The sequence below is a fragment of the Cryptomeria japonica genome, chromosome 1, assembly GCF_030272615.1.
Source record: "Cryptomeria japonica chromosome 1, Sugi_1.0, whole genome shotgun sequence".
Taxonomy (NCBI): Eukaryota; Viridiplantae; Streptophyta; class Pinopsida; order Cupressales; family Cupressaceae; genus Cryptomeria; species Cryptomeria japonica.
The window spans coordinates 59,995,483-60,014,193 of record NC_081405.1 but is presented as its reverse complement, the minus strand read 5'-3'; the positions used below and the strand labels follow the sequence as shown (position 1 = coordinate 60,014,193).

The following is an 18,711-nucleotide window of genomic DNA, read 5'->3' as shown; positions in this document are numbered from 1 at the left end:
TATCATTTCTCCATTTCACAGAATAAAGCCTCATGTACTCTTGTTGTATATTGGTGATGCCCCTTAGAAAGCCTTGTTAAGCTTAGTTTAAGAAATTTTAGCCGCCTTTTCTTGTAGTGTCTTGGTAAGTGGTTAGCCCTAGAAAGTTACTCACATTGTATCTCTTGGAAGTGGCGGTAGTAAGCCATGGGTATGCATTTGTAGTCCTCCCATGTGTTAGGTTGTAGGTGAGAATTTTGTTTCTGCACACCGAGGTCCTAAGCAAAGGCCAAGACTATCTAGTATCCACTCCTCAGAGGTGGTATATCTATGAGCCTACAAGGATTGATACTCTTTTAAATAATCTAGGTTTGTTAATATGTCCTCTTTGTTGTGTGTTGGGTTGAATCTATGCTTGTTTGTATACCTTAAAACCTAAAAAATAAAAAATAAAAAACTAGAAAATTAAAAATCCAAAAATAAATCTAGAGAACCAAAAACCAAAAAAAAAGTTCAAAACCAAAACTTAGAAGTCAAGGTATGTTAAATGTTGAAGTTGACCCACTTCATCATATGCCCCCAAACAAAACCGATTAGAAATACAAATAGAGGATGATATTAAAGATCTTGTTGACCAAAGTGAGACCTACAACAATATTGAGGACATGCTCAAATCTAGAGAAGGTTGCAACCAAGCAAAATGATACCTCTTTAAAAATAGAGAGGAGATCCTCAAACGTCTTCTAGAGGTAGGAATGAAAATCCTTGAAGAATGCAACCATGATGTCTTAAGCAACCTCATTGACCAAGACCTTCCAAACAGACATGCCACTACTAGTAACCCTAATCACAAAGAATAAGAAGAATTTTTTGATGGAAAATCCTATAGTTCCCCATGACCATAAAGGGAAAGCCATCCAACATGACTCAAATTCAAACAAACTCATGAGTGACCAATTGCAACTTACAAGTCAACAATTAGCAAACATGGCATATGTGCATCACTTAAACTCAAAACATTAAACTCAAAACAATCCAACCAACATAATCAAAGCAACTCTAGCCAAATGTCTAAGTCATCCCTAAACCCATCGTTTGTTTAGGAATGGCAAGGCCTGACAAATGTCATACAAGACCAGCAAACAAAATCACAAAAACAAAACAAGAAATATAAATTTAAGGAGTTATGTCCACACGCTTTTGGTCAGTCTATATTGCAAGTCCCTCTCCCTCTCCACTTTGAAATTCCAAAATTTGACAAGCATAAAGGGAAGGGAGATCCTAGAAAACACATTAAAGAATTATGGCATGTCAAGAAGTTGCTTACAACGATAATTACCTAAGTAGGCTATTCCCACAAAGCTTTGGGGGACAAACATTGGAGTGGTTCCTACATTTTCCTAAGTGATCCATCACCACCTTTGCCGAATTAGTTGAGAAATTTGTTAAACACTTTTCATACAACATGGAACGTGAGCTCGCAATAATGGATTTATGCAATACGAAACAAAGGAATGATGAAAGCTTCTCTTCATTTCTCCAACATTGAAGAGACTTAATTAGTAGATTCCCATGAGACCTCTTATATCTTTGTCACTAATTTAAATCAAGAGATGGCCTTCCATTTACAATTGTATTGCGTAACCACATTTAATGAAATCATTGAAAAGGGAGTTCAAATAGAGGACATTCCTACTAAAGGACTTCCAGAGACAATCAATTGGATAAACCTAAATTATTTAGCAAGCATAAGAATGTGGTTGGCAATGGGGTGACATAATATAAATATATTCAAACAATTCACTTCCTTAGGAGAACTATTAGAAGTTGTCTTTCATAAACTAGTAAATGCAAATATGATAACATTTTTGAAAGTTAAACCTTTCGATGAGAACAAACCTAAGCTAGCTTGGTATAGAGAATATGAATATTGTGACTACCATAGGGTTCAAGGACACTCGACCAATAGATGTCTAAAACTTGAGAACTATGTCCAAGGTATGGTTGATTATGGAAGTATGAAAGTTAAACAAAATGCATCTACATCACCTTTCCCAAAGCATGATTTATCACATACACAACCTAATCAAGGTCAGAACGATCATACCAAAAATGTTAATATCAAAAGTGTTGTCCATTCACATAATACCATTGTGGGGCATATTGACAACCAACTTGCCACCATTAAAATCAAAGGCCCTAATGGGTCTCAAAACCACTACTCCACTTCCTATAGCCAAATCTCACTCACAAGGTCAAGGTTGTCATCGTGAAAGTAAAACCGACTCATCAACAAACTATGGAGTGTTAATGGTCAACTTTACGAGAGTAGGTTAGATCTCCTACACGTCGAGCTCAACTTAGACTTGAGAAGATATACATTAAAAAGTATTGAATTCACACAATGTATGTGATCAATAAACAATGGCAACCAAACCCAACTTGATGTTAGTCCCAAAGACTATCACTAGACTAAAAACAATTGGCTGCCTCTCTAACCCCTATATAGATGATAAAACTATGCAAGTATGACCCACACAAAATTTATCTATTAATTGTTCACTTGAGGATAATACCCCACTTATACTAATAGTCATGGGTGCACAAGAAAGACCACCTAAACTAACTACTGATTAGAACATTTTAATTTTATGATGTGAGATCGGTGAATGGTCTTGAACAAGGGTCTATACATGGGCAATAATGTCACAAAGCACTAAGGAGAGAACAAACAAGAAAGGAAGCACATGCAGCCATGCATTGACATACACCAGTGGATATGAAACCTTGCCACAAAACATACTTAGCGATCTAGATACAACTACATATATTCATACATAAAGCGAGAAAGACCATTACAAAGCTTTCAATGTTTTCAAAATGCTATCAAATTCATCTAACTCAAAATTACATTCATACTAGCAAATGAGGCAAGGATAAATATCTAACTACGATTACAAGTCTTCTTGAATACATACAAAATACCATAGAGATATTCAACAACAAAATCCCATTGCAATACAACCTTTCTTCTATTCTACGGGCCCACAAATTCTCAATAAACCAAACTAGCGTTAATAATGGATGCCCTACAATTTCCCTTTGGCATTTGGAGAACCATTGCATCACCAACCTCCCTTGAAAATGATCAAAATACCCTTTAAAACAACAATAGGATGAAACCCTAATTGTTGCACACTGTACTCATTTGAAATCAACACCCAAGATTCATTCTGGCCAAAATGGGTGTCTAGATTGATGGAGGACATCCACATTTACTTCTAATAGTTGGGAAAAACAATGTCATTAACGTTGGTAAGTGGAGCAGGTGGAAGAAAAGTTCACCATCAAAACTCATGAAAAGGCTTCTTTTTACATTACCAGCCCTTTGAATGATTTGTTATTAAAATTCATGGGCCCCAAACAAGTGGATCTACCGAGGGTCGAGCCATGAGCTTAATGCCCATTGCTTACTAGTTGGGCCCCAAAGCAAGGAGGAGAAATCACAAAATCATGCCAAGAAAATTGCCCATTGGGTTGTCAAGTATCAACCTCCAAGCTTTACATTTATATCCTTCCTCAATCGAGTGATGGAATATGTAGAAAAGTTCAACATGCCTTTTGTTAGGGGTCGAGCATTGGGCCCAACCTCTAATCTTTGCCACAATTGGCAACTGGCAAAAGATCAAAACGCCAATAGGCATTGGCTCGTCAAGGGTTGAGCATTGGGCCTAATCTCTAACAGTTGTCAAAAAGCAAAAAGAGGTAAAGAGAAGGCCAAAAGGTTGATACTTGAATGATTTAGAAGATTTCGACAAGGGGTGAGGGAAATGGATTGGGGGTAGGGAATCAGGAGGAAGTGATTATAAGAAGAATGTTAGAAAGGAAACTTGATCGCTAAAGACCGAAGATTGGGTCATCAGGGATTGAGGATTGGGAAGAATGTCAAAATACAAAGAAAAATAGTTAAAAACTAAGACACATGCTTGATAACTAAAGCCTGAAACACTTATTATTTTTTTAGGACAAGGTATCAAAGATTAGGGAGATGGGGATGGATGGGGAAGGGGAATAATAGCTATAAGAGTTATGAGGGTAGAGGGAACCTTGATGACCCAAAAGTTCGACAGAGTAAGCACTTGGACAATTTTTTGAAAGGAAGGATCGGGATTTTGGGGATTAGGGTGCTAGAGGGAGATGGGAGGAAATGGAGAAAGAGGTTAGATTGGAAGACCAACAATTGACAATCTTAACACTTAACTAAATATTCAACATGGGCAAATAGCATGATAACCCTTACTAGCTATCTCAGATCGGTCATTTATGAGGGACCATGAAATGGGCACACAAAAAGGGAAGGGACTCGAGCCAAATAGGAGAATGTCAAGATTGAGTCCCAACATGCCCTTATTATGCTACTACAACAAGATGCATCAAAATCTCTATCCAAGGCTCTCCCCCACCTACTCCTATAGATCTTGATGATCTTCTATCCACATCTAAAATTCATCATCCAAAAGCCACTTTAAGATCCTTGACAAGGGTTGTGGCAAGTACAAAATCCAATATGCCTTTAACATGGGAAGCTTCCCTTTCCACCCAAATTGCCATCTTCATGTCTGTTTGACTTGACAATATTTATCAACTTAAGTTTCCTTGCAGAAGAAATTATTGAGAGTTCATGGCTTTATGAAGATGAATGAGCATTGCATTATACAAATATTGAATATCCTATTGTTATTAAGATAATGCAAAAATAATGAAACACCAAGGAAAAGGCCTAGGTATCCATGAACAAGGTATTTTAGAGCCTGTATATATACATGAGAATGAAGGAACTTGTAGAGGCTAGGATTCATTCCTCTTGATAAGCAAACCCAATACATGTGTGACACTTCTACAATTACCAAAGGAACTTCATTTGACACAAATAATGAAATGAGATCTCTTCATAACCTCTACAATGAGCTTGTCACTATCAATATCTTTAACAGCATTGTAGTACTAACCATCCACCTTAAACAAGCTTATCGACTAGGATCAACAAGATCATCCATCATTCAACTAGTTTCAATACGATGAAGCAATTGTCGAGTTCATTGGACTAAGGGACCACATCCCACAAAGGGATCATAAAAAGGGTTTTCAAGAACAAGGAGAATTCCTTAGTCATAAAAATGAAAAAAAAAAAGAAACAAGAAAAATAAAAAAGTTGAGTCCTCTAAGTGTAAAACCTCTTTGAGGCGCTATTAGATGAGAAATTCAACATCCCCCTGACATTGGCACAGTTACAAGATAGTTCTACATTGCTTGTTGAGGAAGATGAGGATGTTAACCTGGGAAGAAATGAGTATCCTAAAATCACCAAGATTGCACTCACTCAATCCTAAGGAAAAGGAAATTTTTGTTCTCCTATTGAAAGAATATTTAGATGTTTTCACTTGGTCTTATGCCAACATGCTCAGTTTGGATTCATCTCTTGCGGTGCACCATCTAGTTATACGTCCTAATGCAAAACTTGTAAAGCAAAGCTTAGGAAAATGCACCCTGAAGTAGCCCTTCTTGTTAAGGGAGGATTATAGAAGCTTTTGCAAGTAGGATTCGTTTGTCCCATTGACTATTTTGAGTGGATCTCAAACATTGTACAAGTTAGCAAGAAACCCTTCGGTATTAGAGTGTACATATTTTAGGGACTTCAATAAGGTGTGCCTAAAAGATGATTTCCCATTACCAATATTGACATGATTGCAGATTTGACAGCCAAGCACAAAATTCTTTCCCTCCTAGATGGTTTTTCTAGGTGTAATCAAATTTGCATTACACCTAAAGATCAGCATAAAACAACCTTTATCACCCCATGGGGGACCTTTTGCTGTCAAGTCATGCCTTTTGGCTTGAATTCTAGTGCAACCTATCCAAGAGTCGTGACAATAATATTTCATGATATATATACTCCATGACATTGTTGAAGATTATGTAGATGACATATGGGTAAATGAGAGACTAGAGCTAAATATCTTGTTGTCCTCTAAGAAATTTTCGGTCGACTAAGAGAGTACAAAGTCCATCTAAATCCCACAAATAGTATCTTCAATGTAGCTTCTAGAAAAAGACTAGGATTCATTGTATCCATTAAAAAAATTGAGCTAGATCTAACTCAAATCAAAGCAATCACAAAGATGCCTGCTCCTAGCAATCTTAAGGAGCTTTGTAGTCTACAAGGCAAACTCCAAGCTATTTGCAAATTCATTTCACAACTTCCTAATAGATATCAACCATTCTCACACTTATTGAAGAACATAGTATTCCATTGGGATGAGCAATCTCAGAAAGCATTTGATTGACCCAAACAATATCTCGAGAATTTTGTAGTGCTTGTTTCACTTGTTATAGGAAGACCTTTGTTATATATTTCAGCCACTCATGTTTTCATAGGAGCTCTCTAGATCAACATGACAATCAAGGCAAAGAAAGAACTATATATTACCTTAATATTACTTTGGTTGCTCAGAAAACTAAACCATCATGGAAAAGGCATGTTTAGCTATCATTTTTGCATCCCAAAAGTTCAGACACTACATGCTCAACAACAAAACACAACTTATCACTAAAATTGATCTCTCAAATACCTCCTGCCCAAAACAATGCTTATAGGAAGAAAGGAAAAGTGGGTCATATTTGAATTTAGCATTTAATACATAAACAAAAAGGCAATCAAAGGGCAAGCTCTTGAGATTAATTGGTAGAAGCACCTTTAATAGATCATCAACCTTTGATAACAAAATCTCCAAATGAGTTCATCCCTCTCTCAAAGAATCATTAGCATGGAAAATGTATTTTGATGGCTCCTTCACCTCTCATGGCTCAAGGGCAAGAATCCTGTTTCTCACATTATAATGTGCTTTTGCTTTCAAGATTGGATTCCCTTGCACAAACAATATAGAAAAATATGAAGCAATCATCTTAGGTGTGAAATTGGCAATACAATGGAACATTAAACACTTGCAAGTCTATGGTGATTCTTAATCAATAATTAAACAATTTAATGATGAATATAACACAAAAGGTGAAAAACCCATCCCCTACAAGCAAATGGCTAACAACTTTAAGCAATATTCCACCTACATTCAGTTTGAGCGGGTTCCCCATATCAACAACAAATCTATGAGTGCTATGGCTACTATTGGTTCTCTTCTAACCATGGACATGGATACCCAACACTATCAATTCTCAAATGAATAGTTGTTGATCCCAGCATATGATGAACTAAAAGTTCATATGGTCTGCAAGATTGATGGTCCTAACTCCTCCAAGTATCATGATACTTACACTTACCTTCATAACCAAACTCTACCACCCAACTTATCACATAATTGGCATAAACCCTTCATCCAAAAAGCCTCCCGTTTCACTCTCCTTGGCAGCACCTTGTATGGTAGAGGCTATGACAAGACCATATTATGGTTTTTTTTCTCAAACGAGACCACCTTGGTTACGAAGGAAGTGCATGACAATATTGTGGGGCACACACAAGGGCATCATCTTAGCAAAGAAACTCCTTGGAATAGGATATTATTGGCCAACCATGGAAAATGACACCTATAAGCTAATTAGCCTATAAGTATGTTCAAATGTGTAGCTTATCAAAAACATGGCAATCTCATTCATGCTCCATCTCAAGAATTGTAGCCCATTACAATTCCATGGCCTCATTAATGTGGGGGGCTTGGTCTCATTGCTAAGATTAATCCTTCTTCCTTGGATGGCCATAAACACATCCTCAATGCCACTAAATTTTTCACTAAATGGTTTGAAGCCATTCCTCTTGTTTACATAACCAATACCCAAATTTCCAAGTTCATCCTAAATCACCTCATTTTCTATTATGGAATCCCTTCTATCCTCATTACTGATAATGGAAAGTCCTTCAAAAATCAAGAAGTCAAAGCCATCAAAGCCCTCTACGATAAATTCCACATTCAACATGGATTGTCCAGCCCCTATTACCCTCAAGGTAATGGCCAAATCGAAGCATCAAACAAAACTTTGATCAAAATCATCAAAAAGGTTGTTAACAATACAGATCAAGATTGGCATCTTCAGATCTATCTTTCCTTATAGGCTTATCAAACTAGTATTTTCACACCCACAGGGGCAACCTCTTATTCACTTGTCTTTGGTACCGAACTTGTCTTGTCAATTGAGATTTAGTTACCTTCTTTGCACATCTCCCTACAAAATCTAATTGACATGAAGAATATAAGACCACACATCTTCATGAGCTTGAAATTTTTGATGAAAAAAGACTCCATGCTCTAAATCACCTACAAGCGTACCAAAGTAGGCTATTTAGAAGTTACAACGAACACATCAAGTACAAAGAATTTGAAATTAGTGATATTGTCTTAAAAGAGAATCAGAAAAATAAACCAAGATTGTGAGAAGAAAGGAAAATTTAAGCCTAATTGGTTGAGTTGTTACATCATCAATGCTAAGTATGGATCAAGAGCATATAAATTGGCTACACTAGATGGTCAAGAGCTAGAAGAGCCAATGAATATTGTGCATCTCAAGTTTTTTTATGCGTGATGCAGAGGCAAAAAAAGATAAAAATTAGAAAAAAAAGCAGAAAAAATTAAAAAATGGAAAAATAAAAGTAAATAGAAAATTTTTGTCCAATGGTGAAAACCATTCCTATGGCACCTTGGGCAAGTGTCATGATGAAAACCAAGCAAACAAGTGTCATTTGTAAGCCTGTTATCCATTGTCTATACGAACCTTACACTTAAAGGCAGGTTTGTTCCATCTACCTATGGCTGTTTACAATTATCCATCCACCCTTTGCAACTTCCCATCGTTGTCTTATCTCAGTCCCTTTCCCACCTTGACCTTGACCTTGACCAGAGCCTGATAGAAGTGATTGATGCTTTGGAAAAAGAATCTTGATACCCACCATCCCTCTTAGGCAATTCTTTGGTGCTTTGATACATCATACCTGTAGCACTGTTCTTACTTGAAACTTAAACATGCAACCTAAATAAACGCTTCCTAATTAAAACATTCAAACACAAATCCTTAAAATAATGTAGCCATCAACTGTAGGTCCATGTGTACCAAACATCCAGAGACACAATTCAACACTTTTGAAGAAGATCCCTTGAAAATCAACATCCTAAAAGCAGATTTCAGCACATTGATACAACTTTGAATGAGATATATCGTTCCCAATCCACCTCTCTTGCATATATCATTGCTTGAAAGTGGAAGGCATAATAGAGTTGTCATTAATGCATGCCATTTTCTTTGTCTTTGGTTGATCTTCAGTTTTTTGGCTTGACCAAGGACATTGTCTTTTTATCTCCATTTACTCTATCTGAGTGCGATTCGTTAATTGAGTTTTTTGGTTTGTTTGTTGTTATAACTCAGTTATTGCAGTTCAAATAGGGGGTACATATATTAAAGAAAGAGTTAATTTTGGGAAGATGTAGATTCTTTGTATTTTGAGCAAAGACTAAGATGTTAGCCGATCTTTCCCTCATCGAATGAGTCTTTTTGACTAACACTAGTGATCAACTGATCCAACCCAGTTTTTTTGTTTGTATAAGACATATTTCCTTCAGTTACTTGGATAAAATTCCTTTTTTTTCTTTACTTGTTAATTCCACATATTTTCCTTTTCAAGTTAGTCAGTTGGCCTTAATAATCATCTAGTTGTTAGGCTTCAACTGCTCATCATAACTGTAAATTTCCTAGGCAGTAATTGGACAGTCTTTATAATATTTTCTGTTTAAGCATTCCTTCCCTCTCTTTCAATATGTATTTATTAAGTCCCTGATCCGCTGGTTGTCCAAATGAAATTATCATCTTCTGGCTACAGATAATTCCCAGTTGTTAACAATAATCACCAGTTTCCATCGAGCAAAAATGACCCAGTGTTGATCAATTGAAACTGAGTCTTCTCTGCTTGCCAATTTTAACAAAAAACTGTTGGTGATTGAACCAAATCATTTCTGCTTGCAGCATGAGAGCTCTTTTTCAACTATCCACTTAATGTTTGTGTAGGGAGCAGGGGCACAATCTGTCTGCCAATTTTATGAAAACTATGACACCAAATACATTACTTCAAAGAGGAAATAAATTCACTTTTTTTTTCTTGCATTTGCATCACTTTTCTGGAAGCATCTAACTCAAAATTTACATGGTGACTTGAGGATCCGTGGCATAAACAATTTTGAATACAAAAAACTTCATAAAAAGTATTACATGGCAGGCTATGCTATGTATAGGTCGGAATACTAATCAAATAAGGCTGCAGATGAATCTGTTGTTTTAAAGGTCATCCTAAGGATCCCTATTTTTGGCATATGTAATTTAACGATCGGAAGGCAGAAAGCTACATTGTTCTTCATTTTACACCATGAATCTATGAATGCAGTATACCCTACACTGTTTTCCATTTGAGTTTATCTTGTCTTCAATTTGTTGACCAGTCTAAATCCACACATTGGCCACAAAGCCTGTTCTCGATTGGCAAAGTTCAAGGGGCATGCATGACCAATAAATCTCGTCTCACAATTATAATCAATGTGGCACAATCTCAACCTATATTTATACTTGTTAATTAATTGTAGTTTCTACAGTAGCTTTTATTAGAAATTACTTGTACATTTCTAAATTATATGACTAAGTCATCACTCACATCAATGAAAGTTCAAGAGAAGAATCACACCTGAATAATCTGGGTTCTGGGGATGCGTTGTCTTGACAATATAGTCCACAACTCCATTGGCATAAGCTGTAAATCTTGCCTCTGCAAACAAAAACAAATATCATGCTACCATCATAATCACAAACTTTGGAGAGTTAATTGATTTCCCAAATGGGTGTACAAAAGGATTAAAATTACTCATAAGAGTAAGGGCATCTGGTTCAGTGGCGATCCCATCATGAAAAGGCTTGCAGCATTTTTCATATTCCAAATTGAGGCGTCCTCCCCCGCAGGGACAAACGTCAGTAGTGCTTTCTTTGACCATCCTGTTGGATTTTTTTCTAAGACTCTTTCCAAAGCCTTTTCCAGCAGTGGCATTTACTCTCACAGTTGCGGGCTTTGAATGCAGGGTATGATTGCGAGCAGTTGAGGATTGTTGTATAATTGGAATTAGTTGCAATGATTTGGGAGTACTGGAAGCCGAAGAGATTGAAGTGTAAGAGGAGAACGTTATGGTCTCCATGCACACCAGTTATCATTCACTGTGCTAAGATATCCAAATCCATTCAACCGCTCATTTAATCCTAACAATGTGTCCGACTAGTTAAAGTGATATTTTGATTAGTAAAGGTTTGTGGACTAGTCGACCTCAATTTTAAGGGGAGTTAGACATGTACCCTTGCTGCCGGTTGAGTCCATTTTCTTGAAAATAAGTAGTGTCCTCATACAAAATTATAATTATAAGAAAAGGATAATTTAGAGTTTTTTCTTATTTTTTGTGTGTTAGTCTGTGTTTAAAAAATGAAAAATAAGCTATAGTAAAAAGAGAGGATTGGACCTAAGAGCAATTGCATATTAAAAGAAATGTCAAATGGTTGCACAAATTTCTTTGTTTCTATTTTTACCAATTTTTTTCTTCGAGATTTATTACATATATTAATTTTCAATACGATTCAAATAATTTAATATTTATGTGACAAAAGAATTTAAATTGAGTTGACTGAGAGAAAAAATAATGTTCATGGGCCACCAGCTCCACAAATTGCTCCTTAAAATCTTGAGCAATGACTGCTAGCCAAAATAAGGTAAGCAACCACATGGGGACCGAGATCTCTTTCTTAGAGTTGTCCAAGCCATTTTTATCAACAAAATTTTAGTTAACCAAACACACATGGGGAGAAAGAATGGAATATATGAGGTTCTTTTAACAATTGTAATGATGTGATTCTAGATATCAATGCGTGTTGATTTTTTAAATTTAATCATTAATATTTGTAAATTTAAATAAAAATAGTTGTTATGTTTGTATTCAAAAGTATTTATCTTTAGAAGTTATATCAAAAAAATAATTAATTGGTACTGTATATCCTAATGTATATGTTTTGTCTAATTTAATCAAATGTTTTTGGATAATTTAAGGAAGCCATAGCCAATGTGACTATATTGTTGATGTTTAGTGTTATTGTGAGGATCCGGTTATTACTGAGAGGGGGGAGAATCAGTAATAACAATAAACTGAAATCTTTCACCAGTCTGAAAACACTTCTCAAAAATAGTTCATAACTAGTACCAATAACTACTCAATCAATCACTTAAAGCAGAATTACCAAACTACTCATTCATGTGTTCATCAACATGCATGAAATGTAAAGATATCAAATCCACACATAAACAAATCAACCACCATATGAACACAGAGATTTTTCACGTGGAAACCCAAATGGGAAAAACCGCGATGGGAATTGGTACCCAAAAAATATTTTCACTCTATCGGAATGTGCCCTGTTAAAGGCCTAGCCTAGTTAGGAGCTTTACAATAATGCCTGGTTAAGAGCAAATCCTGTTAGGAGTCACCCAATGAAGGAATTTTAACCTCAGCTCTGTTAGGAGCTATACCCTATTAGGAGTAACCTTGCTAAAGGATTTAAACACAAATTAATGAGCCACCCGATTAAGGGATTTACAAGATCAGGCCTGTTAGAACCTACCTTGCTAAGGGATTTCAATACTGCTACAACTGTTAGGAAACAACAGATAAATGATCTGATCAATGCACTCTCTGCTTGCTAGTACAGATCCATTTCAGCTCCAATCTGCTTGACACATGCAGACATCTCAATTTGGTTTGGCACACTCTCCTTCTCTGATCACCGACACACTAAACCTTCTCAAACTCAACCTAAATACACTTTTCAACTAGGTCGGTTACAAAACCCCAACAACATTCAAAATACATTGAATTTACATCATAATCATATCAGATTGAATTACAAATCATTACAATAAATTTCAAGACAATTACAGTCGTTTGATGATCATAACACATCATCGCACATCGATCTGATAAGTTGTCAAACCCTTATCACATTCTACTAACCACTTCGTTGTTTCCCAAGAAATTTGCTCCTTGTATGTGCTTAAATGCAATCTTATCATCACACACGGTTTATGACACACCATCACTAAGTAATAAAAATAATAAGATTCACCACCAAACCATAAAACATCACCAGTTAAACATCTTGACATTGGTTCTCAAACTCTGCACTGAATAAAAAACAGTCAATTATAAACATGACTTCTGGTTCTCCAAACATGATGTGGTTCCAGTCATAGACTCATTATAATATCATAAGCATACATTCCAAACCGCAACACCAAACTCAACACGGATCTCTACCGCAACCAACTCCTTCACTGTTCCTGCTTACCGATTCACTATCAACTTAGCAATCATTCCATTACCAGTTAGGCTTAGATAACTTAGATGCTATACCAAACATAAACAAACATGGTTGCCATCAATGACAACACAAATAACTGATCATAAAACATCATATCATAATTATATCATTACCAACAATCCATCAATATATCATCACCAACAGCCCTTCAATATATCATCAACATCCTTTACCGGTACATCATCATCTCCATCGGTTATGCCAATATGCCAACATTCTCCCCCTTTGGCATTGATGGCAACACTAAAAGAATGCAACACCAAAATAATCAACTGATGACAAATGTCAGGAACTCATCATGCCATGATGTACTGATTTGTGCTTCACTGTATCTTCTCCTCATTTGCATTATTTCTCCCTAGCATTGTTCTTCTCCCCCTTTGACAGCAATTCCAAAGGTGCAAAGGAATATTTTGTCTTCATCTTTGTTGCTTCATCTCTGCTGCTCCCCCTGAGGAGTAGCCCACTTCTCATCAATCCATAGTGAAAGATATTTAATGAGTCCATTGGATTGATGCTTCCACATCTTCTTAGTTGACCTTGGGTAGGGGTATAACCCCTAACTTGCCTCTGAGATATTCAAAGGTAGTCTTAGGTAATGGCTTAGTGAATATATCTGCCAACTGCTCCTTACTTGACACATGCTTCAATCTCACTTTCTTTTCTTGTACTCTTTCTCTTAGAAAGTGATACTTCAATTCAATATGTTTAGTCCTAGCATGCAGTATCGGGTTCTTTGAAATGTTTATAGCACTAGTGTTATCACAATGTATGATCACCGGTTCTATCATATCCTTCTTGAATCCTTCCAAGACATGTCTCATCCATATAGCTTGTGTACAATTCATGCATGCAGCCACATACTCTGTTTTTTTCTAGACTGGTAAATACAAGTTTGTTTCTTACTGGTTCAAGATACTAGTCTTCCTCCTAGAAAGAATGCACCACTGGTTGTGCTCTTTTGGTCATCTACGTTTCATGCCCAATCTACATCAGTGAATACCTGCAAAGAAAAAATGCCTTTATATGGATACCACAATCCATAATCAATTGTCCCTCTAAGATATATGAATATTCTCTTCACTGTTGTCATATGTGTCTCCTTAGGGCTCTCTTGAAATCTTGCTACTAAACCAACTGCATGGGCAATATTTGATCTACTATAAACAACATAATGCAGTTTCCCAATCATAGATCTGTATTCCTTCTCATCCACTGAGTGTGAACCATCTTCTTTTGACAATTTGCAACATGTAACCATAGGTGTTCCAATTGGTTTACAGTCTTCCATTCCAAAAGTCTTTAACACTTCCTTCACATACTTAGACTGACTAATAAAAATTCCACCTTTCAGCTGTTGGACCTGCAAACCAATGAAAAATTTAATCTCACCTATCAGAGACATCTCAAACTCTTCCTTCATCTCATCTACAAAAGTCAAACTCATATCATCATTTCCTCCAAATATGATGTCGTCAACAAATACTTCTACAATCAACATCTTGTCTCCTTTAGTCTTCAAATAAATATTGTTGTCCTCACTGGTTCTCTGAAATCCTATCTTTATCAGATGTGCATGAAGTCTCTCAAACCATGCCCTTGGTGCTTGTTTTAATCCATATAAAGCTTTATGCAGTTTGCATACCATATTCTTTTCTTCTGACAATGCAAACCCATCTGGTTGTTCAATATGCACCTCTTCTTCAATAATACCATTCAGAAATGTCGACTTTACATCCATTTGGTAAACTTTAAAACCTTTAAAAGCTGTAAATGCAAGTAGCGTCTTAACACCTTCAAACCTAGCAACCGGTGCAAAGGTTTCTCCATAATCTTCACCTTCTTCTTGTGCATACCCTTTGCAAACTAGTCTTGCCTTGTTTCTAACAACTTCTCCTTCTTCATTCAGCTTGTTCTAAATACCCACTTTGTACCAATCACATTTTTATCATCAGGTCTAGGAACAAGTGACCAAGTATTATTTTTCTCATTTTGATCAAGCTATTCATTCATTGCCTTTATCCAATCATCATCCTTAAGAGCTTCTCTAACTGTCTTCGGTTCAACTATGGAAATCAGACATGCACTTTCTTTGATTTTTTCTTCTAGTTTGTACTCCAGCATTCTTGTCACCTATTATCTAGTCTTCATAATGATTTTACCTTACATACCTAGGTATAACCCATTCTAGTGCAATAACCTCTTCTTGTTCTTCTTCTTCATCTACCGATTGAGCATCTCCATCTGCACTGTTCTGCTCAACATCTTTCTGCACTTTCGGTTCAATAATCACAAGTTTGTGTTCATCATCTATTGGATCAGATTTGCTAGTATCATTAGATCCATCAGAGTATTCATCAACTTTTACATTCACACTCTCTACAATATTCTTTGTCCTTATGTTAAAACACTAGAAAATTTTTCTCTTAGTAGAGTAGCCAAAGAATGTTCCTTCATCACTTTTGGGATCAAATTTGTTAGTATAATCATCTCTTTTTATAAAACACCTGTTGTTAAAAACTTTGAAGTGACTGACAATAGGAGTTTTACCATACCATAACTCATAGGGTGTCTTGTCATTACCTTTCTTCACAGTACCCGGTTCAATGTGTATACTACAGTGTTGACTGCTTCTCTCCAAAACATCTTAGGTACATCTCCTTATATCAACATAGTCCTTGTTGCTTCAACAATGGCCTGGTTTCTCCTTTCTGCAATTCCATTTTGGTGTGGTGTCCTTGGAGCATATAACTGCCTATTTATTCCATTATCATCACAATATCTCACGAACTCATCTGATGTAAACTCTCCACCCCAGTCAGATCTTAGGCACTTAAGATTCTTACCAGTTTCCTTTTCTACTAAGGCTTTGAATGCCTTAAACTTGTTGAAAGCTTCTGACTTTACCTTCAGAAAAGTAACCCACATCATTCTAGAAAAAACATCAATAAATAACATGAAATACTTGTCACCATAAAAACTTCTAGTCCTCATAGGACCACATAAGTCGGTGTGCACCAAATCTAGAATATGCTCAGAAGAAAAAGATTTACTCTTAAAAGAAGATGTAGTCATCTTACCCAACTGACATTCTTTACACATCACATTGTCTGGTTTAACAAGTTGTGGCATACCTCTAACCATATTTGACTTGCTGACCTTAACCGCATTATCAAAGTTCACATGGCAAAACCTTCTATGCCATAACCAACTATCTTCAACCTTAGCAGCCAAACAATTGTTTACACTAGAATTCAGATGGAATAAGTTACCTTTAGTTTTTTTTACCAGTAGCATTAATTCTCCTTTGCATCCTAAGATCCTGCACACTCCATTCTTAAACTCAAGATGATAACCTTTGTCATTCAACTGACCAACACTCAACAAGTCATGTTTCAAAGCTTCAACCCAATAAACATCATCAACATTACTTTTACAATTCAAAGAGATAGAATCTTTACCTTTGATGTAAATCTTCACTCTATCACTCCCTATTATGTAGTTGTCCTTAGTGAAGTTGGTACCCTCCTTCTTCATCATCTTCTTGGATCTTTACCTCAAGCGGTTAAGCTTATGCACAAAGAGGACCTAATGCTATGATACCAATTGTTATTGTGAGGATCCAGTTATTACTGAGAGGGGGGGGAATCAGTAATAACAATAAACTGAAATCTTTCACCAATCTGAAAATAGTTCATAACCAGTACCGGTAACTACTCGATCAATCACTTAAAACAGATTTACCAAACTACTCATTACCATGTTCATCAACATGCATGCAATGTAAAGATATCAAATCCACACATAAACAAATCAACCACCATATTAACACAGAGATTTTTCACGTGGAAACCCAAATGGGAAAAACCACGGTGGGAATTGGTACCCACAAAATATTTGCACTCTGTCGGAATGCACCCTGTTAAAGGCCTAGCCCGGTTAGGAGCTTTAAAATAATGACCGGTTAAGAGCAGACCCTGTTAGGAGTCACCCAGTGAAGGAATTTTAGCCTCATCTCTGTTAGGAGCTCTACCCTATTAGGAGTAACCTTGCTAAAGGATTTAAACCCAAATTAATGAGCCACCCAGTTAAGGGATTTACAAGATCAGGCCTGTTAGAACCTACCCGGTTAAGGGATTTCAATACTGCTGCAACTGTTAGGAAACAACAGATAAATGATCTCATCAATGCACTCTCTTCTTGCTAGTACAGATCCATTTCAGCTCCAATCTGCTTGACACATGCAGACATCTCAATCTAGTTCGGCCCACTCTCCTTCTCTAATCACCAACACACTAAACCTTCTCAAACTCGACCTAAATACACTTTTCAACTAGGTCAGTTACAAAACCCTAGAAACATTCAAAATACATTGATTTTACATCATAGATCATATCAAATCATTACAAATTATTACAAATCATTACAACAAATTTCAAGACAATTATAGTCGTTGAATGATCATAACACATCACCACACATCGATCTGATAAGTTGTCAAACCCTTATCACATTCTGCTAAGAACTTCGATGTTTCCCAAGAAATTTGCTCCTTGTACATGCTTAAATGCAATCTTATCATCACACGCGGTTCTGACACGTCATCACTAAGTAATGAACATGATAAGATTCACTGCCAGACCATAAAACATCATCGGTTAAAGATCTTGACACCGGTTCTCAAACTCTACACTGAATAAACTACAATCAATTACAAACATGACTTTCAGTTCTCCAAACATGATGCAGTTCCATTCATAGACTCGTTATAATGTCATAAGCATACATTCCAAACCGCAACACCTAACTCAACACGAATCTCTACCGCAACTAACTCCTTCACTATTCCTGCTTACCGGATCACTGCCAACTTAGCAATCGTTCCATTACGGACTACACTTAGATAACTTAGATGCTATACCAAACATAAACAAACATGGTTGTCATCAATGACAACATAAATAACTGATCATAAAACATCATATCATAATTATATCATCACCAACAGTCCACCAATATATCATCACCAATAGTCCTTCAATATATCATCAATATCCTTTACTGATACATCATCATCTCCATCAGTTATGCCAATATGCCAACAATTTAGAACCTAAAACAATAGCTTTAGACTCTTATATGCTAAATTATTTGCAAATTTTGATAATATCATTTAAAAACTTAAAATGTGTGAAATTAAAGCACACAATTATTGTCCTCTCCCCCAACCCTCGTCATACCACCATCATGAATAAATAAATAAATAAAATCTAACAAAAT

The 18,711-nt window shown here is 36.2% G+C and overlaps 1 protein-coding gene across 2 annotated transcripts in view; it reads right to left on the bottom strand.

Annotated features, from left to right (window-relative positions):
* The window catches only part of LOC131063222 (uncharacterized), a 41,060-nt gene extending 29,738 nt beyond the window's left edge, over positions 1 to 11,322 (bottom strand). Inside the window, exons 1-2 of one of the 2 annotated variants that reach the window (XM_057997018.2) lie at positions 10,886 to 11,322; positions 10,709 to 10,789 (exon numbers count right to left, since the gene is read on the bottom strand). In XM_057997018.2, the coding sequence (XP_057853001.2) occupies positions 10,709 to 10,789; positions 10,886 to 11,210 (406 nt within the window). In that variant the 5' untranslated portion in view covers positions 11,211 to 11,322. The remainder of the gene's footprint in view (positions 1 to 10,708; positions 10,790 to 10,885) is intronic. The other variant, XM_057997017.2, reaches the window with a different exon arrangement.
* Positions 11,323 to 18,711: the final 7,389 nt, after the last annotated feature.